Source organism: Paroedura picta, chromosome 8 (genome assembly GCF_049243985.1).
Source record: "Paroedura picta isolate Pp20150507F chromosome 8, Ppicta_v3.0, whole genome shotgun sequence".
Taxonomy (NCBI): domain Eukaryota; kingdom Metazoa; phylum Chordata; class Lepidosauria; order Squamata; family Gekkonidae; genus Paroedura; species Paroedura picta.
The window spans coordinates 69,047,779-69,075,453 of NC_135376.1; the positions used below are offsets into that span (position 1 = coordinate 69,047,779).

At 44.3% G+C, this 27,675-nt stretch overlaps 2 protein-coding genes across 3 annotated transcripts in view; one reads left to right on the plus strand and one right to left on the minus strand.

Moving 5' to 3' along the window:
- Positions 1-300: 300 nt before the first annotated feature.
- On the plus strand, positions 301-17,827 carry CCNJ (cyclin J). 2 transcript variants are annotated; one of them, XM_077350226.1, is made up of 6 exons: positions 301-424; positions 1,082-1,240; positions 9,530-9,791; positions 12,253-12,552; positions 12,651-12,810; positions 15,011-17,827. In XM_077350226.1, the coding sequence occupies exons 2-6, from the start codon at positions 1,172-1,174 to the stop codon at positions 15,420-15,422; spliced, it is 1,203 nt and encodes a 400-aa protein (XP_077206341.1). In that variant the 5' UTR covers positions 301-424; positions 1,082-1,171; the 3' UTR covers positions 15,423-17,827. The 2 variants fall into 2 exon arrangements, with proteins under 2 accessions (XP_077206341.1, XP_077206342.1); XM_077350227.1 differs by having other exon boundaries at positions 9,530-9,740.
- A 1,562-nt stretch (positions 17,828-19,389) lies between these two features.
- The window catches only part of CC2D2B (coiled-coil and C2 domain containing 2B), a 57,621-nt gene continuing 49,335 nt past the window's right edge, over positions 19,390-27,675 (minus strand). Inside the window, 6 exon segments of the mRNA XM_077350233.1 lie at positions 19,390-19,710; positions 21,222-21,399; positions 22,061-22,119; positions 23,207-23,329; positions 24,884-25,018; positions 25,545-25,658. Coding sequence (XP_077206348.1) covers positions 19,522-19,710; positions 21,222-21,399; positions 22,061-22,119; positions 23,207-23,329; positions 24,884-25,018; positions 25,545-25,658 — 798 coding nt within the window. The 3' untranslated portion in view covers positions 19,390-19,521.

The following is a 27,675-nucleotide window of genomic DNA, read 5'->3' on the forward strand; positions in this document are numbered from 1 at the left end:
CCTCTTCTTTTTTGAGTCTGAGCAGCTACGGCAATGCCATTGGCCCAAAACTTCCTCGCCTATGGCAGCATCGGGGCAATGCAACGGAGGAGGGGGAGGGTGCCCCTTCTGGATGCGGGGCGCTGATTGGCGGCCGCGGCTGACGTCGACGTGTAAGGCGAGAGTCGATTGGCAGAGGCGCGGCCGCATGTGTCTGGCTCCCCGTCTTTGTATACAGACTCTCTTGCGGAGCCCTTTAACAATGGGCCGGGGGAGCCGCTCTGCTTGAGAAGAGAAGGGGGGGGGGGGGGTCGTGCGATGGCCGAGGGGGGCTCCATCGGGAGGCTTCCCGGCTGCCTCCCCTGAGAGATGCCCGCGCAGATGCCCGCGCTGGGTCCCGGGGCCCAGGGGCTGTAGGTTGCAAGCGGGGCTCTGCCCGTTCCCGGTAAGTCGACGAGACGGGCGAAGTTGCTGTCCGACGGCGGCGGGAGCGCATCAAGAAGCCCTTTGTTGTGGCGGCGGCGGCGGCGGATCTGGCGATTCCCCTTCTGGGTCCTCTTCCCCGCTTGCCACCGGGCGCCCAAGGGAGAAGTCGGCCGCTGCCGCGCGCCTACGGGGCGCTCTGGCTGGCTGCGCTTTTTTCTCGCTCCCGAAGGGAGGGCTGGCCCGGGCTTGCAGGGGGGAGGTGGCAACGGGGCGCTGGGGCCAAGAGACTCTGCAGCCAGGCCCCGTCTGCACCATCCATCCCGGCCTCTTCTCCTCCCCCCCCCCCCCCGGTGCAGCTTTCACAGCCCGACTGCCCCGCCAGCCGCACCCTCGGGGGAGTTGCTGCGCCCTGATCGCCTCCCCTCCCCCGGGCTCCTTAGCCGGCCGTGAGTGGCATCAGCTGTGCGTGGCCCCAAAGGCAGGCAGAGCGGCCGGCTGGGATCTTGGCGCTCACGTCGGAGGGCCGGGCCGGTGGACGACGGGTCCTGCTTGCTTTTCACTGCGAACGGAGGGGGAGGAGACGGCTGCGGCCGCCGGCGCCTCTGGGGAGCCGGGGAGGCTCCAGCTGAGCGCGGAGCTGTTCTGATTCAGTGCTGCTTCCTTCCCTCCCGTCCAGGCATCGGGGCTGCTGCTGCTGCTGCTGCTACTGCTGGCGCCGCCGCCGCCGCCGCCCCCCTGTGGACTCTCCGCCGCCTCACGCCGTCCCATGGAGCTAGAGGGGCAGTGGTGGAAAGGACAGCTGGCGGCCGACATCCACCAAGCGCTTCGCTATAAGGTAAGACACCGCGGCGGCTCGGGGCCCGATCGCTCCTCGCCCTCCCCTCTGCCTCTGGGCTCCCCAAAGCGGGGCACATCTGCTGCTGGCAGGGAGGGAAGGAGGGGGTGGGTGGCGGCTCCGCCGGGAGTCGAGGTTGCCTCTGCCTGAGTGACAGTTGGAGCCCGGGCAGGAAGGGCCGAAACAGCTGCCCCAGCTCTTTCTCCCCACCCCCACCCCCTTTTGCAGGGGGACATCAAAGGATAGAGCAAATTACCGGCCTTTTTGTCCCAAGGCTTTTATGAAGGGGAACAAGGCCATGCTCTGTAGTCGCTTGATATTTTGATTTGTTGGCTGGGTCCTCACACACACACACACAGTTACCCTGAAGGCTCTCTGCAAAAAAATATCGGGAGAAGGTACCCTGTGCCGGGCCTGGGGGCCACGGTTGCCGAAATCTGACATTTGGCCTTGGAATTGTGGTGTTGGAGGCATGATTATCTGTTGGAAAAGTGCACCCTTGTAATGCCTTGAGGAGTTAAGTCTTTGCTGATTCCCCGGTGGGGAAACAGAGGCAGCGGTTGCAATCCTAAAAAAAGGAGATGCAAAGAAGGGTAGGGTGCGTCTGAAGCCCTAATGCCCCAAGAGTCATTCTGAAGTTCCATTAAACAGGGATTAAGTTACTCCCAATAATTTCAGTAGGGCAGGTTAAGGGTAGTCTATGATGAACGCATACATGCTGCTGAAAGCACTTTCCAGCCCTTCTCAGACTTGCCAAGATGCACGTGTGGCAATCAGGCCACTGGTAGATGAGCATGATCCTGAATATCACTGCAGGAAGGCCGAATTGTATTTCAACCTTCCTGTGCTTTCTAGTGCTTGTATTATTCTGCACATCCACCTATGAGTGTGCTTGGGTGCATCTAACTCTGTGCAGGTTCCAGTTGAACCTTTCTTTGGCTTGGAGCCCAAGTAAAGACCCAGTTTGCACAAGGCCATAATACCTATGGCTAAAGGTGGGTCAGACTTGACTTCAGATCTCACACTCATGGGGGGCAGTTGAGACTCTTGTGTTGCAAGTGTTTTAAAGTCACATGGCTCCTTTTGCCTAAGGAGGCTGGAATTTCCCTCATGAGAAGATTGGCCAAAGTCATTACGCAGAAAACTTTCTAGCACCTGTAAAAGAAAAGTATGTGCAGCATGGTGTCATCTTTAACGAGTTAACTTCTGCTTCTGTACTGAATGGTTTTAAGTTTCAGTTCCTTGGTCTCAGGGCATGGTCGGAAGAAATTTGGATGGGTTGTTTTACATTTTGAAAAATATTCTGATTAATTCTTTATACCATTCTGGGCTTATGGGAACAGTGGTTCAGTCTGCCCTTAAGAGGTTAATTCCTGCTCAGGCTGGCCTTGATTTACGAAGTATCCTTTATACTGGAGTCGTCCTATGTTCTTTACTGCTTATTAAGTCCCCGTCCCCCCCAGCTCAGTGGAAACCAGAGGCTGCTTTAGCTGAGCTATGCAACACATTTTCATGGGAATGTGACTGAAGTGCATAAAGAGTGATTAAGAGACGACGCCGTGTAGGTTGCTGTGCCACAAGAGCAACTGGGGGAGAGGCTGGGCCGTAGCGGTTAAATGGATGTCAGACAGCTGGCTAATGCGGTGGATCCCACTCGGAAATTGCTGGCCCCAACTGAGGTCTCGCTTTGTCTCCTGTCCTGGAGGCAGACAACAATAAAAACACAACAGCCTTATTCAAAAGATCAGGGAGGAAACGGGGAACACTTGTTGCTCTGCAAACAGGACCAAATTCCAACAGTGCCTAAAAGAATAAATACAGAAGACTGGAAGATCTTTGTCTTTTCTTGTAGAGTCCTCACTTGATTTGAAGCTTTGCCCCTTTTAAAATAAATGTTACGTGCTCCAGAATTTAGCATTGCCACTTTCTCTCACAGGACTCCTGAGTTTTTAATAGTGATGAGACTGGTAGGAATCCAAGAGGTGCAGTTTCAGATTTGGGGGGGGGGGGGGGATGGAGCTGTATCGGATTCCTGCCTTGTCTGAAGTAAGGGCACAAGAATTTTCTCTGAAGAACAGTGGCAACTTGAATTACCAGAGTTTGGCCCACCCTCCTGATTAAGTTCTGCTAACTGTGTAAACATTTCCACTCCTTCCTTAATGCTATGGTATGTAGCTGACTCTGATCATATAAATGCTTCCCCAGCTGTGATTGGCACTGCTACAAAGTTCAAGTGATGCTTAAGGATGGTGATATCCTGAACTGGAATAAGTACTGCTAGCAAATCTCCAGAGACCTTCACAGGTGTGTTTTGAATTTTCAGGGAGTTCCTTTTGAAAGGGAGAAAACATACCGCCTTTAGCGCAGCCATAAGCATATTTACTCAGAAGTCATTCCCGTTGAGTTAAGCAGAACTTCCCTATAAGTAGATATCTGTTGCCTGTTTGGCTGAACAGAAGCGCTGATCTCTTCAACATGCAGAAATAAAACTAGTTGACACAGTAATTCCTGGACACAGCTAGCAGAATAAAACTATGCTTGAGGGAATGGGGCAGGGGATCTTCAAGGATATAGTTGGGTTGCTTTAAAAATGCAGCTTAAAACCTGATTTGAATGAAAACATTAAAAGATGAAGATTTATAGGAAATATACCTCCAAGTATAAACCTACAGAACATATACTTCGTCAGACGTAGTGTTGAATAGAGGGCTGTGAAAACCATTGAAATGAAACCAGTGTACTTTCATTTAAGCACAAATGCTTTGCACAGTTTAGGAATTTATGTCATCTGTTGTTTCACTAGCTTTGAAGGGCTTCTTGATCCCAGTTCAAACTAAAAAAGCTAACTCAGTGAGCTATAAATCGAGCCAAAATCTTGACATATGGGATCTGTTCCACTTGACGTCAGCTTTGGTTGTAATTTATTCCATTCGAGGAGTGCAGTGTCAGACCCAGTATTTAGAAGACCCAGTTTGAATCCCCAGTTGTGTCCTGGGAACTCATCTTGGGCCAGTCGTACACTCTCAGCCTAGCCTATCTCACAGGGTTGTTGTGAGGATATAATGGAAGCGAGGAGAACAATGTAAGCCACTTTGGATCCCCATTGGGGAGAGAGGCAAGGGCACAAATGCATTAAATAAATAATACTTTTTTGATTATGTGAATTACAGATGCCTCTTCTCCAGTAGTGAATAATTTTTCCTGTTTTTCTACTGGAAAGACTGTGATGTGCTGTCAGTATGTCTGACTGAATTAAGCCACCAGAGCAATTAATTAGCTCTGAGCCCTTTGCTACAGAGGATAAGAGAAACCAAATCGTGCCATAAACTCAGACATTTGTGTTAAAAGTGTTTTATAATGGAAACCAAAAGCATATTCCAAAAGTGCTAGTTGTTACCATTCATCTGAACTTGACATCCCTGCCTCACATAGCTAGATCTGAATCTAGTAGCACCTTAAAGACCAACAGGATTGGGGCGGGGGGGTAAACTTTTGAGAACGAAACCTCCCTTCATCAGATAACTGATATCAGGGCATCTGATGGAAGGAGTTTTCAAAAGTTTATACTCCTCAAATCTTGTTGGCCTTTGATGTCCAGCTGTTCTCAGATCTAGCCGTTCTATTGCAGACCAATATGGCTGCCCCGTGAAACTACCAAGAGTGATTACTAAGGCCTTAAGCAGGCCGCTCCCACCAAAAGGAAGATCGGCATAAGCACACCTCTAATTTGTACTAGATCTGGCATCAGTTTAAAGAGGTTGCCAAGGTGATGGGGAAAAACTAATGATTCGGGGAACTGTGACCCCTTTTTCCTAAGTAAAGAATTTAGCTTCAGATTGAGTAGGGTTGGTTGTACAACTATCACCCAAGTTGTTTGCAGCTTTTTAGATAAACTATATTTCATCCCTTGAATAACATTGGCTAAGTAAAACTGAGTAAACATTCCGAAAATTAAACACAATGCAGTCTTTGTATGTTATTTGTTCTTTTTAATTGATGCAGGTTAAACCAGCTTCTCTTTGCTACCCATTTCTTGCCTTTCCCTCCCAGCATACTTGCTCATAACTTAGCCAATAAGAACAAAATCACCAAACCTTCTCCACCCACTCTTCTTCGGCTGTATAAGTCTGTTTCAAAAGATCTCCCTAAAATAATATTGTCATCACAGTTATTTCTAATACTATCCCCTAATGCTTCTAAGGCAATAATAAGGCTTTCTCAGAATTAAGAACCAGTGACACTTGGTTCTAGGGATGCCAGCCTCCAGTTGGGACCTGGGCATCTCCTGGCTTTGTAGCTCCTCTCCAGACTACAGAGATCAGTTCCCATGAAGAAAAGGGATGATTTGGAGGGTGGGCTCTAAGTCTCTGCCCTTCCCAGGCTCCATCCTCAAATCTTCAGTTTTCCAAACTGGATCTGGCAAGCCTGCCCCCCACCCCCATCCCCTGCTGGTGGCCAGAGAGGGGACCTGGCAAACTTATTCATCTCTTAACTGTTGCACACATTTCTTACCCTTGGGTGTGTTGGCCACATGCAGATAAACTCCTTCTGCTTTAGTACAGTTCTAGCAACACCTAGTGCCCATCCTTTAGACCGAGTACCACTTCCCATAAATAATGTGATGTGCCACCTGGTATTGTCTGGATGGCATTAGTGATGCCTAGTTCCAATACCTTTGAAGCAAGGGTGCAAAACTCAAACAGTATGATGCGAGTTGTCATGGTCCTTAATTGGAGCTCAGTGGTAACCACCCATGTCATCACACTCCAGCTATTTATTTATCTAACTGTTGAACGGCATGTGTAGTGTAGCCAGATCAGAGGATTGTCTGGCAGCCAAAGGACATTTAGGGGTGGTTTGCCATGGCCTGCCTCCACATCATGACCCCTGGTGTTCCTTGGAGGAATTCCATCCAAATCCTTGGAGGTGTCCTATCCAAATGCTAGCTCATGTCAGTCCTGCTTAGCTTCCAAGATCTGACGGGACCCCAAAGCTGCCTTCACTCCAACTGTGAACAAGTGGAAAGGGAATTGGCAAAGGAATGTCAACATTTCTGGTTCCCTGAGTGGGCAGTTCACCAGCACGGCTGGAAAACTGCACAAGAGAAGTGCATGGGAGAAAGAGCAGCTTGCTGTTTCCGTTGGCTGCTGAGGAGAGGACACGCAGTAATGGGTTTAAACTACAAGTACAATGATATAGGCTAGATATCAGGAAAAAGTTTTTCACAGTCAGAGTAGTTCAGCAGTGGAATGGTGGTGACCTCCCCCTCACTGGCAGTCTTCAAGCAAAGGTTAGATACACACTTTTCTTGGATGCTTTGGTCTCATCCTATGTTGAACAGTGGGTCGGACTAGATGGCCTGCATGGCCCCTTCCAACTCTATGATTCTATGATTCTAATTTGGGCTGAATGAAAGATAGTGTGTTTGGTGCAATACGCGGACTGGAGGCAAGGTACCCTGGGGCAATCTGGAAAGATTTGGAAATAAAACAGATATTGCAGAGACCTTCCTGTCTAACCCAAAGGAGTTGTCTTACTGAGTATATGAATAAGATCTTTCTTGACTCTATTACTGCTCAACAAGAATGTATAACTGGCAGAGAGAGAAGCAGTTTACTGTTCTTGTCACTTAAGTACTAAGAAGTAAACTCTACTCTGCTCAATGACACTTACTGCTAGGTAAGTGTGTACAGGATTTCCTTCCAGGCCTGGATATGATATGGGGATTCAGAACAAGGTAACAAGGAAGCAGTGAGGAGGCAAGCGATCTGTCTGGGTAGTTAAGGGTGGTCATGTAGCATTCTTTTCCAAGGGAAGGCTCTAAACCCATCCATGACCCAATCAGCACACCTCATCTCTCCCATCCACCTGACTTTTCGGGATACTCCTACCAGGCATCTCTCAGAGGGCTGCCTCTCCCAAGGCAAAATCACTGCATTTTCAGCTGAGGAGAGAGACATTTTGGTGGGCTGAGTTGCCCACTATGTCTTGGAAAATTTGTGGGTATTTTTTTGTGGCGGGTTAATGACCTCAGTAGAGTATAATGTTATTGAATCCACTCTCCAACTCAGCTATTTTATCCACAAGAACTGTAGTCTGGAGATCAGTTGTAATTCTGAGAGATCTCCAGGTCCCCCATGGAAGTTGGCAACCCTGCTGGTAGGCCAAAACAACTTCAGTGTCTTGACCAGTTTTAATGAGGCACCAAGATGTCTCACAACAGAAGGCTTTCTCCCATGAGGCATCTTGGCTTCCTATTATATCTGGCTGGGACCCAGTGGTTGCTGTAATGATTGGAGGAACACTTTGGTCTCAGCTTGGCGCTAACAATGTCTTCTTGGGAAGGCTGGCCAGAACAAAACTGGAAAAGGAATGGGAACCGTTATGCACTGTGTAATGACTAAATGTCTTTATGGCCTGTGTGTCCCATGGGCCACTTATGTGTACTTAAAGCACCAGTCAATCACTGTTCAAATTGCTTCTAGTACCATAAACTAGCTCAAACATCCCCGCTCATCCACTGTATGAGAAATGCTTCTTTGTGGGGTACTTTCTGTAGTGTTTCCAGTTTGCTGGCTATTGTCACTCATCTTGAGTGATGTACAGTAATGAAGAGACTATTCCCAGTTGTGTGCTGTAGTACCCAGTGGAAACGACCATGTCAATATGCCATTGCGATAGATTCAGATAATTACTTCCTCCATGCTGCCTCTTGGTCTAAATTTGCAACACAGTGAGGTCCAAATAATCTGAAGAGAGTCAAAATATGGACTGTATAACCACCATTTCATGGGGGACCTGTGAAAAAAGAATTTATGGCACTCTCATTGTCTGAGGTACTAGTATAGTAGACTTTTAAGTGGGAATTCATTATATGAATCCCATTATATTGCAAGTCACAGTCTTATGTGGAGAAATCATCCAAATGTTCCATTTGTATGCAGGAATGACTGAAAATCTTAAACTGCTATTTATTAAAGAGTTTTGAACATATAGTGACTCAAGTATAGATACAAATGGGTAGCCCTGTTGGATGTGAGCCTAAAGGGACAAGAAGCAGACAAAAACCATGAAGGTGAAGTTGAGGGGAAAAGGGAGGAGCTTAGAGAAGACCCTGAAGTAAGAGGACTACAGAAACAGGTTGGGAGCCCTCAATTCTTATCTCAGCTGACAGAGAAGCAGATACATTATTATTTGGATTTGTGTGTATTGCACGATGTTCTCTCCAGCCAAATCCTATATGACCAGACGGCTGTCAGAGAGTGTAGTGGTTAGCAGTGCGGACTTCTAGTCTGGCGAGCCAAATTTGATTCTGTACTCCCCACATGCAGCCACAGCACTGATAGAGCTGTTCTGACCGAGCAGTAATATCAGGGCTCTCTCAGCCTCACCTACCTGTTGTGGGGAGAGGAAAGGGAAGGTGACTGTAAGCCGCTTTGAGACACCTTCAGGGAGAGAAAAGCGTCATATAAGAATTCTTCTTCTTCAAATCCCGGGGTCAGGAATCATTAGAGACAAGAGGACAGATAAGAGAACAAACACCTCAGGTTACTAGTAAGGAGGAAGTTCTGGCCTCTTCCCCAATACACTTTACAAAGACTGATCTAGATTGTGATGCCTTAATATCATTGGAGGGAAACCCATTTCATAATGAACAAGGAACCTCCAAGGTTAGGACCAGAGAAAAGCCTGACTCACCTTTGCACTCTTCAGGAATAGAACCTACAGCATGACTGAGAAGGAGAAAGGGTGCCAATAAGTTTGGTAATAATATACTGGATACTTTATCTTGGAATGTGGCTGGGTGTTTTTGCTACCTTGCTGAATGTTCTGATATTCAATTTCATAGGAGGAAGTAGGGTATTTTATTACAGGAGACTTGGACTGATGGTGGTGGAAAGTGCCGTCCAGTCACAGCTGACTTGTGGTGACCCGATAGGGTTTTCAAGGCAAGAGATTTTCAGAGGTGGCTTGCCATTGCCTGCCTCCATCTCATGCCCCCGATGTTCTTTGGAAGACTCCCATCCAAATGTTATTCAGGGCCAACCTGACTTAGCTTCCAAGATCTGATGAGATGGGGCTATCCAGGTCAATCTTTGTATATATTGAACCATTGTGTATTACAGATCTGTTCTAATCTATAAGCCACTCAACTTGACTTTGCCATAAAGCCACAAATTTCTTGAACACATCTTCAGGGATTCGGGTTATCATAGTGTTTTTCAATAAAGTGCCTATGAATGACCTTAGTGGTGGCAGTGTTTAAAGTACCTGTTTTTCTCCCCTTAGGAGCTGAAACTTCCCTCCTATAAGGGCCAGTCTCCCCAGTTAAACCTGAGAAGATACTTTGCAGACTTGATTGCCATTGTGAGCAATCGCTTCAGACTCTGTCCTGCTGCGCGACACCTTGCTGTTTACCTGCTGGACCTCTTCATGGATCGTTATGACATATCCATTCAACAGCTGCACGTGGTGGCTCTTTCCTGCTTGCTTTTAGCAAGTAAGTGTGATACAAATGTCTTAACTGATTGGAGGCACTTTAGCTTAACAGGTGAGTGCTTTAGTTCGTGACTTATGAGAAAGCAGCTATTCAGCTCTGAAATGGTATGATTTAGTTTTTGATACTCCACGTACTGATCATGAAAACTATTCTCATTGCAGTTCACTCTGTAGTATGTGGACATCTTTGGACATAGTATTCTTCCATATACATGCATACAACCCATTTTGTGCTTGATTATATAAGGAATCTGGCAGTATTACTGGTTTAGGAGCCAATGTATTGCAGCAGAGTCTAATCTGAAGAACCAGTTTTGATTATCCCCTCCTCTATATGCAGCCAGCTGTGTGACTTTGGGCTAGTCACAGTTCTCTTGGAGCTGATCTTAAAGAGCAGTCCTGTCAGAGCTCTTTCAGCCCCACCTTCTTTACAGGGTATCTGTTTTGGGGAGAGAAAAGGGAAAGGTGTTTGTAAGCCACTTTGGGACTCCTTCGGGTAGTGAAAAGCGGGGTTTAAAAAAAACAGCTCATCCTCTTCTTTATGATTGATAAAAAAATAATTCCGTAAAGGAGATCTGAAGCCTTGTATTACCTAGGATCAAGCAGAGCTATTCCTCTCAGCTCAACTAACAGTTGCATTGTATATCCTGAGTTGCAAGGATTTCCAGTTAGGACTCCCTGGCCTTTTGCCTATATCCTGCCTTTGTGGACTCAGCCATATTTTCAGACTAGATCTGGAGCTATTCAAGGCCTGCAAAATATTTCAGGGGCTCCTCCAGAGTCCAAATGTTGAGAACAATTGTTCTAATAGAATGTTAAGCAGTTTTCTGATTGTTACATCAAAAATTACTGATTTTGAATATAAAGTTAGTGGAGCTACCCAAAGGAGTGTTGTGGTGATGGGCCAGATGGATCCAATGATGGATCTGTCAACGTAAGTCATCAATACTTTGCGTTTTTCCCTCTCCGCAGTGGTTGTTTCTAACTCAGGAAAGTTTATTCGGAAGGTCCCGGGTCCTATGTAGACTATTAATTAAGCCACGTGGGTCCGAATGCTGGGAAGGGGATGAAATTGCTCTTCTTGTCTCTTCCATTGGTGGAGCTACATTCCACAGAAGGGGGAGAAGCTTCCTTCCTCCTCCTCACAGCAGTCACAGCATGTTTATCCTGACACACAGGGAAATAATCCGCAACCTCTGACCCTGGAGCTATTTGTGGGTCAGTGCAGAAAAAAACAGAATGAAATCTTTAAGGTATATTGGAGGGATACTGGAATAACTAGCTTGCAAAGGGAATGACAGGAAATGTGTGTTTTTAATTAAACTAAATAGCTTACAAGAGATACTTTACAGAAAAGGGCAATGATAAGAGGTGAACTGTTGCCAAGAATGCAGATGAGAACCATGCACAGAGTACCATGCAACTTTGCAGTGTGTATTATGCAATTCTGGATGTGCAGCTTCTTAGTGTACAGCCTAGTCTGTGGAAACAGTAGATTATTAATCAGTTAGTCAGTTATCCGTAACATCAGGGGTCCCCAATGTGGCATCTGTGTGCAGCTGACCGGGCAGTGCTGATGCATACTACTAAAAGCTCTTGGTTACGTTACTCTACTGACACTGGTCTTATCAGGGTCCTGCATGGTGTGAAGAGCCAGTGTGGTGTAGTGGTTAAGAACAGGTGCCTGTAATCCAGAGAACTGGGTTTGACTCCCCATTCCTCCACTGGGTGACCTTGGGCTAGTCACAGTTCTCGCAGAGCAGTTCTGTCAGAGCTCTCTCAGCCCCATCTACTACACAGGGTGTCTGTTTTGGGGAGAGGAAGGGAAGGTGATTGTAAGCTGCTTTGCGACTCATTTGGGTAATGAAAAGCAGGGTATGAAACACAATTTGTCATCTGCTGCTGCTTTATATGGCCACATAATTCAAATGTGGCTACAGTTGTGGGGAGGGCGGGTCAGCCTGTGAACCAGAGCCTTGGACGTCTGCCGCAGAGTCCAGCCCTGGCTGTACTGCTGGTTTATATACAAGCAGTCAACATGTCAATTTTTATTTTATGATGCTTTACCCATCCTCAACCTTTCGGTCAGGCAGGATTTTAAAAAGTTGTGATTAGATCAGTAAATAAGAGCAGTTTGCTTGCTTGTAATGCAGCCATCCTAGACTGTACCTCATCGTATTCTTGGCATGAAGTGCTGAGATGAAACCCAGGAATCTCAACAGCACCCCTGCTCAGGATGTGATAGCTGTTAATTCATTCTGGGCCAGAAGAACATAACTCGAGGGTGGGCAGGGAACTATGAGGATTGCCCCAAAGGGGTCAACAGCAAGAAGAGGGAATTGGTGAAAATGTCCAATTCTGGCTGGACCCAACCCAATGTGTCTTCCTTTAAAAAACAAAACACCACCACAACAAAGATACGCGTCTTTTATAGTTATGACGTCTCTATAGGAAATCAAAGCATCTGTGTATGAATGCGGTGATGGTATTTCCCCCTTTTCCTTTTCCTCAAGGCAAATTCGAAGAGAAAGAAGACAGTGTGCCTAAACTTGAACAGCTGAACAGCTTGGGTTGTATGACTAATATGAACCTGGTATTAACAAAGCAGAATTTGCTGCACATGGAGCTGCTGTTGCTGGAAACTTTTCAGTGGAACCTCTGCCTTCCAACTGCTGCTCACTTCATTGACTATTACCTCTCCATTGCTGTTCACGAGTCGGATCTCCATGATGGGTGGCCAATGGTTTGCTTGGAAAAGACAAAGCTGTACATGGCAAAATATGCCGACTACTTTTTGGAAGTGTCTCTGCAAGGTGCGTTTTCATGGCTTTGTTCTAAAGTGCCCGTAGCTGCTTAGGTGGCCAGCTAATACCGTGCCTGACTTAACCGTGATCCTCCGATGTCTCTCCAGATCATGCATTTTTAAATTATGCCCCTTCGTTAGTGGCTGCTGCGTGCGTGGCTTCTTCGAGGATTATCTTGCGTCTCTCTCCAACGTGGCCTGTACGACTGCATCGCCTCACTGCTTATTCCTGGGATTTCCTGGTGCCCTGCATTGAACGACTGTTGGTGTAAGTTTTTTTATAATGGTGTCTGAATCGGATCTCAGGCTGGGGCATAAGGAAGGTGGGAAAAGTATTAAATACACAAGGCTTCGTTTTGTCTTCATCTTACGATCCATGTAGGACCGAAGTGGGCATTATGGTTTTCACTAATTCAGCTGGGGTTTCTTCAGCCCAACTCATATTCCCCTCAGGATTCATTTCCCATACGCCCCAGCCCCTGACTTGACTTGTGGCCATGACCTTGGGGTACTTGCCCTCCCAGCATTATCTTCCCAACCCAAATGTCCCCAGGGAAACCTTTTGTGGTGGCAATATAGATGAAGCCTCTTCTTATTCCCCATTGCTCCCCTAATCTTAAGTCTCCTGCTTTGTAAGTATGTAAATAACCTATTAAGTGGTGGCGTAAGTTTAGTTTGTAAGGGAGTGCAGGATCCACTGACGGGTGCATTTATTAAAAGGGGCTTTACGCACAACATCAAGTGCTTTTGAACACTCTGCTTCAGGGTTGTACTGCCAACCATCAGGGTAGCTCTTCATAGCAGCCATTTTCACCAGGGGCCATACGCCCCCCTGGGGGGCCCTGACACATTTCAGGAGAACTGTAGACTGAAAAAAATGTGAGAACTGAACCAGTGAAATGTCTTAACAAAATCAGAGTCCAGAGACCAGATTTATTCAAGGCGTGAGCTTCTGAGTGCAAGCACTCTTCCTCAGATTATGAACCCATAGAAGAGTGGCTGCACTCGAAAGCTCATGCCTTGAATAACTCTTTGTTGGTCTTAAATGTGCTAATAGACTCTGGTTTTGTTGTGCTACTTCAGACCAATACAGCTACCCATTTGAATCAATGAAATGTCTGTCGTGTATGACATTAATTGATAGAAATTTCGACCCCAGTCAAGGGGAAAATAATGTAACCCATTCTGTGTAGCTAGTTCATTTTTAGCTTAGCCCCTTTTTAGCCTCGTGCAAGCAGCCCTGGAGCCTGACTAGAGCTCCTAAAAGGGCCAGGGCCAAGAAAAGGTTGAGAATGGCTGCTTTATAGTATTGATGGACTGCCCCGGAACAGTTGTAGATCCTTACTGCTAGCTAAAGCCCCTGCTGTATCCTAGGATGCAACTGTGGGCAAGTTCCTTGTCTCTTGCATGGCCATTCCCTCTCCCTCCTCTCCTGCATGCAAAAGAGCATGAACCATGGCAGATGGCAATGGGGAAAGATGCCTTGGAAGTCTCAAAACTAAGATGAACGTTTTAGTAGTTTATTTTAAATGCACAATGAAAACAAATCAGTGAACTGGAGAAAGGAAACGCAGAACGTAGTAAACAAAAAAGTGCAGTTCTGACTAGTTCAAACTTATGATTCATTTTGCCTTCCCTGCAGAATGAGCCAAAGTTTGTAGCTGGAAGCAGACAAAGGCTGCTTCCTTGCTAATCGTTGTTCATGGAGGAGGGGAGGGGGCATGTGTACAAGCTCTCGCTAAAAAAAATTTGACAAATGAATTGTTTTCCCAGGTTTCTAGGTTTTGCAGTCAGCACTTGGTGTGCAGAGCTGGGAACAGATCTCTCTAGAGATGTTAGATGGGAGGAGACGTCCCTTGCGGTGATCCATGAAGTGTGCATAGCTTTTTCTGTTGTCTTCCCTACCTAGAGTGGTAGTTGGGAAGCTCCTTTGTCAGCCAGCTAGAAGTCAAAATCCTTGAGGATGATGGTGTTCTAGTCCAGGGGCAGTCAACCTGTGGTCCTCCAGATGTTCATGGACTACAATTCCCATGAGCCCCTGCCAGCAAATGCTGGCAGGGGCTCAGGGGAATTGTAGTCCATGAACATCTGGAGGACCGCAGGTTGACTACCCCTGTTCTAGTCAACTAAGGCTCAACACTAGCCTTTCTCACCCAGCAAAATGTGTATATTTTTGTAGTAAAATCAGTGTGCTGGAACATCGACATTATACTCTTTGCTATTGATTCTATGAACCATGTTGCATAACACTCTGGAAATGGACAGGGGCTGTTCTAGTCCTCCTTGTAGTAGCAGCCCCTCCTCAAGAGTTGGAGCACAGCTTGAGCTGGAGCACATTGACATGCCCTTTCTAGAATGAAACAATGATCCTGTAGCCTTGTGAATGTATGTAACTAGAGGGGTTCAGATCTCAGAGATAAAGTAAAGTTTAACTTTTTCTCAACCCCCCCCCCCCCCCCGTATTCTAGTGCCCATGATAATGACGTAAAAGAAGCCAACAAGCAAAAAGGACAACATAATTCTCAGGCTGCGCCGCACAGTTTATTTCAAACGACAGTGCCTCAGCCTCCCCAACAGACACATCTTCAGCAACACATCCCCCAGTATGTTCAAGCACATCAAACTCCTCTACAGTACCACCATCCATCTGGACAGCAGCAAAATTGTCAGCACATTGTGTCATCTGGCCACACGTCGTCCTACCCGCTGCAGACTTGCCCAGGTAGTTTACAAGGTGGCATTCAGGCTCATATACAGACTGCTTCGGGGGTGTCGCTGGCTGTACCCATAGAAGTGAAGCCATGTTTGAGTGTTTCCTACAACCGAAGCTACCAGATCACTGGACGTTACCCTTGTATTACGCCGTGCTTTGAAAGGTGATAACTACAGATTCAGCAGAACCCTGCGTTTTGCGGCGTCCCAGTAAAGGAGGGCAGTAATCTATCATTAATCCTTTATAATAGAAGGGGGAAAAAAGATGGAATACAGATTCGTTCAGAATGGTAGCTCAGATCAGATTCTGCAGACAGGAGCACATTAACAGAATGTGTTTGACCACAATGGGGAAAAATACTGCAGCGGCACAGGAATTCTATGTTTTCTGCTGAAGTCTTCCTTTGGAAGCTGGACTTACTCCAAGATTGGTCTTCCCAGGAAATGAAGAGCTGCTGTGTAGTTTTGAAGACCACTGTTACTACACATTTCCATACAGTATTGAACCAGACATTAAAGTCCACCAAGTGCCATGCTTTTCCAAATAAGGGAGAGCAACGTGGATAGAGAAGAGTGCTTTTCCAAACCATGGGAGGCCATTTGGGAGAGAGGAGCAAACTTCTTGGTCTAAATCAGTAGTTCGGTTCTCATTCCTGTTTATAGTTGTGGGTTTAGTGTTAAAATGTCCTTGGATTAAGGTTTTTTTTAATGTCTTTGAATTCAAAGTTACTCTTGTCTTTGTTTTTTGGGAAATTTGTTTAGAGAGAAACTTCATACTAACTCAGGGAATTATCAAAAACTGCTGTAATACTAATGTATACCATTTTGCTCAGGATTACTACAGTAGCAGATACCAAAGGGAGATGCTTATCCAAACTACTCCCTTAATCTCAAAGTGTGCTTTGAAATAGAAGAATGGCATGCTGTTTTTAAAACAGAGCCAATGATGAACCATAGCTGATGGAGCACTGTTTGACTTCCCCCTAGTTTACGCAACAAATATCAAAGCAGGTCTAATTTGTACTGTATTAATTCTCAGTTCTTGTATGTGGGGGAAGGTACAGTTAAAATGCTTATAAGACCTCCAGACTTATACATGACAGCTGTAGAATAGGTAGGAAGAAGAAATGAGAAATCTCAGGTTATACCAAGGTAACTTAAGTTTCCTATTTATATACATCTACGAGCAGGGTTCTGTGTTCCTATTATTACCGACTCAAAAATACCTTCTGGTGTGAAATAGACAGTTATGCTAATGGTGCTAATTACATAACTATCAGACTGGTGGTAGTCTCCATGTTTAAATTTGTACTCTGTGCTCTTGCAAGAAGCAGAATTAACTTGAGTGGGGAGTGCAAACAGGTAGTAAAGGTATTATATGGAGTATTTTCTCCAACTTGCACATTTAGGTAATTTAACTCTTTATACGATGAGAGTAAACCCCATGGAGGACTAGTTTGGGAGAATAGGGATAGTGCTCCCATTCTGAGGGTTGGTAAAACCTGTTTCTAAGTAATATTGGAATAGAACATGGTTATAGAAGTTTTGCTCAGTGGCAGACTTCCCTTGAAAAAGAAACGACTGCTCCCAAAGACTTCGTATTTTGAGGGGAAAGGCATTGTTTGATCTTAGAGGTAAATGTGCTGCAAGAAGATATTGTTTAAGTTAGAGGAGAAGCAATCCTCTGTGTTGGCAATTGTTTTATTCTATGGAAATACCTTCAGGGTGACTGTTGACAGAAATGTGGCATCACAGTGGGAATATCTTTGATACGACAGAGAATGCCCTGGCTGTTCCTTTCCTAAGCTCCTTTTAGTATTTCCCTGGTAACTTACTGTCTTCCTTGAGAGGGGGGGGGGGGATACAACCGTAAATAAAAGAGGAGGGGAGGCATTTTCCAATGGTTTCATTTGTGGTGCTAGAGAATGCATCTGAAAGGGAAAGATATTCATCTCAGTTTGCAATACTTTAAAGAAAAACCTCTCTTCATCATTTAACTACCTCAATAATGCTTTGAATGTACAGTATCGTGGCAATCCATGACTAGAAATAATAGCAGATTGCTTCAAAAATTCTGATCCTGGCTTCGCTTTCATCTTCCATGTGTGAGATGGCAAATGTAGTTACTAATACATCAGAGGAGTCTACTTTGTAGGCTTTTACATTCAAATGTTAGTTAATAATTAACACTGGAATTATGGGGGGAGGGAAGGGTAAGTTGTCTAGTTAAAACAGCAAAGCAAAAACAGGAACAGAGTGTTTTGTTTAAGTCACTAGGCTTAATTGTTAAAGGATCCACTACATGCTATTAAGTTTGAGGAGGGGGGGTACTTTTTATTTATAGCCTTTTGTTTGACATTATCCTGACAATGGAATATGCACTGTGAACCATTTCCAGTTGTTCAAAGAAAAAAAATGGTTTGATCAGCCTCCACTGAAGCCACACACTACTTGAAATTCTGAATGCAGGTATTAAGATGTGTGTGTGTGTGTGTTGGGAGAAATATCCACAATGAAGGGATCCAGATGAGTGCCATGCACTCTTTTAAAAAATAAAACTAGTTTTGAGTAAATTTCTCCAAGCCTGTGTTTGAATGCTCCTGTGCCCCAATATGTTTTAGGAATGTGATGTGTACTCTCAGTGCCAGTCCCCCTCATCCTGATGAAAATGCAGAGTCCAGTTATAACCTCAACAAAGGAGGCAGGAAATGAAGAAGGAAAGAGGCCTTTGAAAAGAATCTATAACGGAAGTCAGCATCCTCATAGTTCGCCAGTCAAACATCCTCTTCTTTGGGGAAGGAGAGGGAAGAAAGACAGGAAATATTTTTTTACAAAACTACGAACAATTAAAATCGATTCAGTGGAGGGGGGGTTGTTTTTATTTTTAAAAGCAACAGACCATTGTGGAGCACTTAATGAAATCAGCATGGGAAATTAATATTACAGTTAAGATGAATTTGCCTGCTGGGCTCTGCGTTTGCAATTTTATTCTCAAAGAAATATAGGAAACTATCAGCTGGATCTTATCAACTAAAATTGGAAAATGAACAGAATATTATGTGCTGGGGGGGGGGGCTGAGCTGGAGTCAGTGGGGTCTGCAGCCAACTCCTTTTTCAACAGGGTGCTAGTGCTATGTCTGCTCAGACCCTTTTAATTAACACAAAACCTGAACCCTTGTTTCCTGATTCTATCTCAGTTAACTAAAATGTAGACAAGTTCTTTAAATTTCAAACATGTTTCTCTAGTTCACAAAGGTAAGCTTAACCAACATGTTTGTCTGTACTTAAAGGTAAAAGAATGTTCCTCGGGATGGGTTCAAACCACCATTTAGATGACTTTTAGTTCTTAACCATCGTTAAAACCTATGCAGGCTGCTTCCAGACGGGAGGGTCAAACAAAATGCCGCAGTTGCAGTAGCAAGCAGGGTAGGAAGCCATCTGTTCTTTTGCTGCTGCCGGCCCCCCCACCCCCCACCGCATTAAGCCACTTTCCACCACAGTCCAGGACCCACCCCCAATCAAGCTACCCTGTAGCAGCACAGCATGGCTTAGAAAAAGGGGGGCAGCCCTTTAAATTGCTGGGAGGGGGGTGCATAACAGCAAGGACACCCTGCCATTTTGGAATTCAGCTCTACCTCTTCCTCTCCCTCCCCACAGCTGTTATGTAGATTTCCTTTTAGGCAGATTTATCCCCCACCTCCAATGGTTTAAAAGGCAGATTTATCCCCCACCTCCTGCTTGGAATGGCCAGGCTATCATGTGGATGTTATGTTCTGGAAGCTTCTTCCTTGCTGTCTGAGGAAAAATCCAGAGTGAAAGCAGCCCAACTTTTTTTTTTACTGTTACAGAAACAAACAAGGTAAAATTTTAATGAGTTAAGCAATAAGTTTAACAATATGTTTGCAAGTGTCTAGTTAAAAATATAAGCATTTATGAAATCATCTCTTCAAAGACAATGTGACTCTCAGGATACAAGTAATGGTTTGGATCCAGTGGTGACTTCTGCTGACAGGATTCCTCTCCCCCCCCCCCCCATAGCCCCGAAAGCCACAGAACTGTTATTGCTTCTGTTGAGATATTGCACCCCCACCCCTGGACAGTATAAACAGTCCACAGACCCTCCCCCCCACTGGAAATCCTTTGTTGCATCCAAGCCAATTACGCTCCTCCTTGCAAGAATTCGAACTTCTCAGTCAGCAAGCTTCTCATAGGAATTAATAAATATCCAGATACTAAATAAATAATAAATATCCAGGTTTGTGTATGCTTACTGATGTCGAACCAAAGATACTAAATAGATCCAGACAGATAATATGTTATTTGGATAAGGATGAATATGCACAGCAAGGGCAAATTCTGTGTTGGGAACCTCTGAAGAATGAATTCCTGTATGATAAACAGCCTCAATGACTGTTGGTACATTTTGATACGGCATCTGGATTGGAAAGCCTGTAACCTGCAAGAAGAGAATTCTGACTTATTCATATTTTAAAAGAACCCATGTTCTTTAAAAAGAAAATGCTACATTTGTGTTCCACTTTGGGTTCTAAATTTAAAAGTATTACAAGTCCTCTACTCAATGCTTTCAGTTTTGCTCACCCCAATGGTACACTGTTGGGCAAAATGCAGTAACCAAATTAAAGTCTCCTATGTAAAGCCACATTAAGAAATGGTCTACAAATAGCCTTCACAAACTAAGAAAACATACTCTTGGAAAAATAGTTTTGTGAATCTGAGCATGCTCGAAAAGTACACGCTTCAAAATCCCACTGAAACCGTAAGCATCAACCCAAATTATTGTCACCACATAATGAAATGCCCCTGAAGGTAACTACTCTGCAATTAGAGATCCATGGCCCAGCATCAACTTTGTAAATGCTAATCAAATGAATAGCACCCATTACTTAAAATGATTCCATACCACCATTCTGTTCTTTCTCCATCCCCTGCTTCTGCCCCCCAGTAGCCATTGAAAACATAGAACAGATAGTGACTTAAACAATAGAGGTCACTAGAATTCAATCCCTAACCCATTCCACACACACACACCAGCAGCAGAAAATGCTTCCATGTGTATGGAGGAGAGGTGGTGACATTTCCTTCAGTTGGCAGTTCAGTGCTGCAGCACATGTAGTGTCACTCAAGGGCCTCTGAAAAAGAGAGACTTTTCATGGGTTTCCAACTGGAAGAAAATCCAAACATTCCCCACCAGTAAACAGAACATGGCCTTCGGTATGCCCATGATAGTGACCAGCACTTGGAAAAGTTCTTGCGGGGAAAAGGCCAGCATATGCATGGGAACTGTAACGTGTTATTTGCATCAGGCAACCTAAGGGAAATTGTGCAGAGACTCCTTTTTGGTTATTCCACTTCCAGTTGTCAGGGTCCAGGGATAACTGTGGAAAGGATCTGAGCACAACTTCAAGATCTCCATCATGCAACTGGAAGAGCACCCATGGAAGGAGCCAGACATGACCCTTTCAAGCTATCAAAAAGGGCATCTAGGACGACCTTCCATTTTAACTGGGAGAGGCAACAAAGGAAGAAGCCCCACTTAGCCTTCTTGCCTTCCTTTAAACGTTACTGATCTGGCTGAGATGAACATCCAGGTAAGTAGTGGAACAAGTTCCCTTCTTTGCTGGTCAGACACTGGCCATGTGCCTCACGCCCCAGTATCTAGGGATCAGCAGTGGATTTTGTAGGGCAGCATGATCATGCCAACTCTTGAAGCCACCTCCTGAATAAAATCTATGTATAGTTCAAACCTGGGCCAATTAAAATGAATACTTGTCTCAATTATGTTCTGGTTTGAAAAAAAGGTAAATGAAATTGTGCTAAAATCTCTATACTTTTACTTATGTTTCTGTTACAGTTTCTAACATTTTGGCATCTGAATTATGGTTGTATCTATTAATGGATCAATATTATTGGCAGTTTCAATAATAGTACAGTAGCATAAATGCTCACCCAGTAATGGTCAAGAAGAGCCTCCAAATCCATTTCTTCTTTCTCAGCAGCAATGCTTCTACCTCTTAATTCCAATTTAGGAAGGATCTGTCGTAAGATATTGGTACACTGGCGATGCCAGCGAGTTGGCTGTTGACATCGCCATTCCATCATTTTGTTCTTTAAAGTCTTCTCAATCCTGTTTTTGAGATCATCAGGAATAATCTCCATTTGTTGTATAGCAACGACACTTCAAGAACAGTCTATTCAACAGAATGAAGCTCTGAACAATGCAAAGTGCCCTGTGTTTCTCAGGAGATGAAAAGAGAGTTTGGTAGAGGGGAGATCCCCCTAGGTACAGGAAACAACAAAATGAAACTGAAAAGAGGCCCAGCCAGCAAAGACATCCTTGACAGTCAAATTAAGGGCCAAGCTAGATGTCCTGGTGTTCATGGATCTGACCTATCCTGCCCTAGTGGCATATATTACGTCACCTCCTTTAGCTTTAAAATGACACCATTGCTGCTGTCACATCTAGCCCTCAGTAAGAAGTCCACTGTTTATTTCACAACTTTCAGGCCCCCTAGAATCATAGAGTTGGAAGGGACCTCATGGGTCATCTAGTCCAACCCACTGCACTATGCAGGACACTCACAACCCTATCGCTCATCCACTGTAAGCTGCCACCCCCTTAAGCCTTCACAGAATCATCCTCTCCATCAAATGGCTATCCAGCCTCTGTTTCCCTTGGAACTTTCATTACTTATGTTCCGCAAGAAAGAAAAATGAACTGTTGGCAAAACTGGCAACACAAATGCAAGTGAGCCACCACACTTTCAATATTTGTAACTGTTCTGTACCTGTTCTGTAGCTCTTCTACCAAACTTTCATTAGTAGGGATATATAATAGTTCTTCTGGCTGAAACAGACAGTAATAGTTTTAGAACACTATAAATAGGCACAGCTGGACAGCTGTTCTGATGGCTTCACATTTCTCAGCACTGGAAACATGACTGAGATGCTACTGTATGGACAATCATAAGTGAAGCCACCATAAGAAGAAGAAGCTATCTGAAGAATGTAGCTAGCACATTGGGAGTATACTAGAATATGTGGCTTTTAGAAGTATGAAGTACAAATGTCTGAAATCAAAGGCTTTTTGATTTTAGAATCTATTTCTAACCTGTCCTGATATTTCACAGAATGCAAATAAATGTTTAATTCCATTTCTGTTTGGACCTATATAAAGGTGGCTAGTGATGTGTATTTAATTACTGTATATCCCCACCTTTCTCCCCACTGGAGACCCCAAAGCAGCTTACATCTTACCCCTCTTTTTCATTTTATCCTCACAACATCTTTTAATGAGTTTAACATAAGAGCATACCAGTGGCCAAGCAACTTTTCATGGCTGTGGGGATTCAAATATATATCTCCCAAAATGCTAGTCCAGTATTCTATCTACTACACCCCATTGCTTGTTTTTTTCATGTTTCTTCCACTTTATTTCATCTTCCCTACATCTATTCTTCCCAGTGAGCAGTTTTACAAAGCATCAATACATTTCCAATTGTTCACCTGCCCACTATAATTTAGAACAGTGGTCCCCAACCTTTTTATCACCGGGGACCGGTCAACGCTTGACAATTTTACTGAGGCCCGTGGGGGGTAGTCTTTTGTCGAGGGATGTCGCCGCCTGAGCCCCTGCTCCACTTGTTTTCCCGCCGGTGCCCCTGACTTCCTGCCAACCACTGAGGGGTGCTGTCAGCAGCAGCTGAGCAGTGCCACACCGAGGGGGAGCCCCAGCCATGGCAGCCACAGGAAAGCACCAAAGGTGAGCCAGCGGCAGAGTGGCAGGGCAGCTCCCAAGGCAGCAGCCAGGTAGGAGGACGAGGAGGAGCTGCGGCCCGGTACTGACTGATCCACGGACCGGTCCCGGTCCCCAGACCAGGGGTTGGGGACCACTGATTTAGAAGATGGAAGTTCAATTTGAAAAGGTCTGTTACCTGTACAGTCTGTGTTTTTGCATGGGAAAAACTGTAGGGAAGAAACTGCTTCCAAAAACCTTCCTTTGTGATGTCAAAGCTAACATACATTGGTGAATTATTTTGTTGTATGTTGAACCAGACCTATAAAAGCAGTAGTGCAAATTATCAATCTGAAAAGGCATATTCTAACATACTTCTTAAAAGGGATAATGACCATAGAGGTCTCCTATTAGCTAAGCATTTTTTCTTTTGGAATATGATAATCATCAAAGCTTAGGTAAGTGATATCTATCCAGCTGAAGGGGGGGACCTTATGGCAGTTCTTTCTTTTTGATATTTTTTTTAATTTTTAAATTATAGTAACACTAGTATCAAAGCCCATTTTAAAAATGGCTTTGAAAGGGGCGGCAGGCGCGAGAGGGTGGCCGTGGTTCCCTTTGGCTTGCAAAGCAGGTTAAAGAGAGTGGAAAGCCCCCCCTCCCCCCCAGCAGCAGCAGAGCTTTGCAGCCTGCAGGGAAGATCCAAATTCCCCCACCCGGCTCCCTCCCAGCAGGAGTGTACCTGCGGGCTGCTAAGCCCTGTTGCTGCCTCTCTCCTCATGGGTGACAATGGAGGCCGTAGCCACAAGGCTTCTAGCAGGAGGGAGAATGGGAGCTGGAGGGAAGGGCCAATCAGGATGGACCTGGACGGACAGTCTCCTCCCAGGAGGCTGTTTCCCAAATATAAGGGAGCAAAATAGTGTTAAGGATAAAAGGGATACAAAAGAGAAAAGGGCTATATACAGCAAATCATATTCCAAAATTACGATACATTTTAGGTTACTTAAAAAAACATTTCCTCTCAACGTCCTCCTCCTCATAATCTTTACAATGATCCACATTTCAGATAGTCAAACATTGTAACTAGTCTCTTTTACCACTATATTATTGTTAATCATTACTACATATTCCACATTACACATCTCATTAACTCGTTGTCAGCTATAACAGGGGTAGTCAACCTGTGGTCTTCCAGATGTTCATGGGCTACAATTCCCATGAACCTCTGCCAGCAAACGCTGGCAGGGGCTCATGGGAATTATAATCCATGAACATCTGGAGGACCACAGGTTGACTACCCCTGAGCTATAACATATTAACTATGACCATTAATACATAAAAATCAAAAAAGAAACCATTGCATATCTCAACAGAAAAAAGAAAATCAGAAATAAATATTATTTGAATTCCAATTCTTTATATATTTATTCTATATTCTATTTATTTATATAAAGAATTTTGTTCTCATTCTGCTTTATCTTTGTACTATTGTAGATTGCTTCTCATTCTACATTTGTTTCCTGTTTTCATAATAAGCCCTTGTCAGTAGAGAGTGACAACAGGAAAGCTGAGCCTTTTCTAGCTTCTTACCTGGAAACGGGGCTGCAAGCTGAGGAGTAGGAGGCGGCACTGTGTGCTATCAGGAAATCTGATGCAGGTTATGGTTCCCTGCTGATAGGAGTATGTATAGTGGCACAAACTCTTTTTGGTATGTTTGTAAATAAAGGGTGATGATATGGAAACATTATCCAAAGGATTCTTAAAACTTTATAGAATCCTCACCAGAACTTCCAACCACTTAGGGAAGAAAGAAGAGTTTAACAATATATGAAGACGTCTCTCTCTATATATATATATATACATTATAAATACTTACATTTTCCCAACTAATTAAACAATCAATACTCTGCAGGGGGCAAAATGCATCAAACTGCTTGTAGCACTGGCCACTCAATGGATTCCATAGGAAATATTCTCCGTTTTCTTGTGTTACCACATAAGCCACATTCCCCTATAGCAGAAAAATGGATGTTATCAATACTGAGTTTTAAATAACAAGAGAAAATGATATCTGACATTTTATTTTTATTTTCTCTACTATATAGATAAAACCCCACTGATTACTAAGCCATTGGATGTTTTTATTAGCAATTATTCTTCATTGTATTCACATGAATGCTCACACTGATTTTTCATATACTTCAGAAGACACTGAAAAGTTAAAGCTATGTCAGTTCAAGAGCCCAGACAGAGATGTTTAAAACTGCTCCTAAAGATGGCCATGTATGTCAACTTTGGGAGAAATGGCCCGTGACTGTTAACATTGTCATAGCTACTACTGAATCAAAAAGTGCTTTGAGGATCACACAGGACCATCTAACATGAAAAATGAAACCATATTCCAACAAGCAGGATTTGGGAAACCCTTCTCAGCCTTAAAAAAATAATTGTGCTAGATACCTTTCACACACATAACGTGGTTAACATTTTTATGGGACATTCCAACAATAAAGATTTAAATATTTCAGTAGACTTACTTCTAGCACGGAAGACCCTAGCAACACCCAGGCTTTCTTCCCAATGTATATAAAATAGTTACAGAGAAGCACAGCATGTTCTTCTTTATTACCAGCTCCCAAACTGATACAGTGCTATAAGAAACACGTGACATATTTAAAAAAAACAGATGATGCATTTTCATCTTCTCCTAAAATTACTACAGTAAAGGTACCATGAGTAAACTCCGAAGAGGCAAGGCCCTAAAGGCAACCATTCAGGAAATACAACTAATTACAGAGGTCTCAACAAGTAAAAAAAAACATTATTCTGCTTTTACAGTTGAACTTGTTATTAATGTACTGCTTACCAGTCCACAGGAAGTCCATCGTGTTCTGTCATCCCATGATAACTAAGTTCCCTTAAGAACTTTGTTTAGATGGTTTTTGGATATCCATAGACACATTTACTGAATCACCCCTAACTAGCAGGAGTATGCATCTGGATAGCAAAAGATCTAAAACCAATCTGAACAGAGTCTGTTCACTGATTTGGATCCCAATAAAATATGCTCATGAGAAGGAAGGAAGGACTCCCTGGAGAAGAGCCTAATGCTGGGAGCGTTTGAGGGCAAAAGAAGAAGGGGGCGACAGAGAAAGAGTTGGCTGGATGGAGTCAATGAAGCAGTCAGTGCAAACTTAAATGGACTCTGGGGAATGGTAGAGGACAGGAAGGCCTGGAGGATCATTGTCCATGGAGTCGCGATGGGTCGGACACGACTTCGCACCTAACAACAACAAAATATGCTAACATCAGACATTTCTGTTGATAGAATGAAATTTCACACTCTCTCTCCTCTTTCTGTGGCCCACTTTGATACTTGAAATGCTAATTCTGAGGAACAGGGGACTCCAGGGACAATACAAGGGGCATATCAGACATCTACAACAGAAGGGGGGGATTAAATTTTGAATAAACATACCCTTCCATTATCAGAAATTATCTCTGGTTCAATTCATTGTCACTAATCTGAACATAATATAATGAACTACACTATCAAGGGAAGATTATTAATTTTCTTTATACATATTAGTTTTAGAGTGTAGCCTTGTTGGTCTGCAGTAGAATGGCAAGATCTGAGCCTAGTGGCACTTTAGAGGTTAACAAGATTTGGGGAGTATAAGCTTTCAAGAGTTAAAGCTCCTTTTGTGAGATACCAAAGAAGGGAGTTTTGACTCTCTAAAGCTGGGGTGGCTCTCCAGATGGCGCTGGCAGAGGATCATGGTAATTGTAGTCCATGGACACCGGGAGAGCTATAGCTCAGCCACTCTTGTTTTAAAGGTTATACCTCCCCCAAATCTTGTTTGTCTCTAAGATGCTGCTGGACTCAAATCTAGATGTTTTACATGTCCAGGCACCGTACTGCTACTGTGGCTTCTCTTGATTCAACAAATATATGCCTGACAGAAATGCTTTCCAACCAAAAGTGTTTCTAATATTCCTGCTGAACAAGATTGTTCCAGTGGGCATTCCTATGCACAGTTTTTACTTTCCTCCAGTTACTGCTTATTATTTATTTATTGTACGGCATAGGCAGTGCAGGCAGGAGATCCAAGGATTGTCTGGCAGCCAGGCAAGGAAAGCTTCCACATCATGACTTCTAGTGTCCCTTGGAGGAACTACCACCCCAAAACACTGGAGGTCCCCCATCCAAATACTAGCCAGGGTCAGCCCTGCTTAGCTTCTGAGATCTCAGAGGACTGGGCTTGCCTGGGCTAACTACATCAGGTCTCCGTCCAATAGCTGCAGTGTGTCGAGTGGCTTCAGGGGAGCTTTCTGATTCTGTATGAGCATTGGATCCTATTTGTGTGAGCTATTTCATTGTTTGGGACTGTGCCTGTCTATTCAGCAGCTGGGGCAATGGTGTGCTTGTAGCTAATGGCAACAAGCAGTTTATCTTCTTTGTAGCCTAGGACAAGGCTGAGGCTTTACATACCTGACAACAGTAAAAAAACAGATAACTGCAGATTCAGGGCCAGAGATCTCTCTGTGCTTTTAATTTCATGTTAAAGCACTAAGCAATTGCAACATTTTCACAACAAAATCATCTCCCACCCATTAGGCTGCCATTAGTTCTAGGGGGATGAGCCTCTTGTGGTGCAGAGTGGTAAG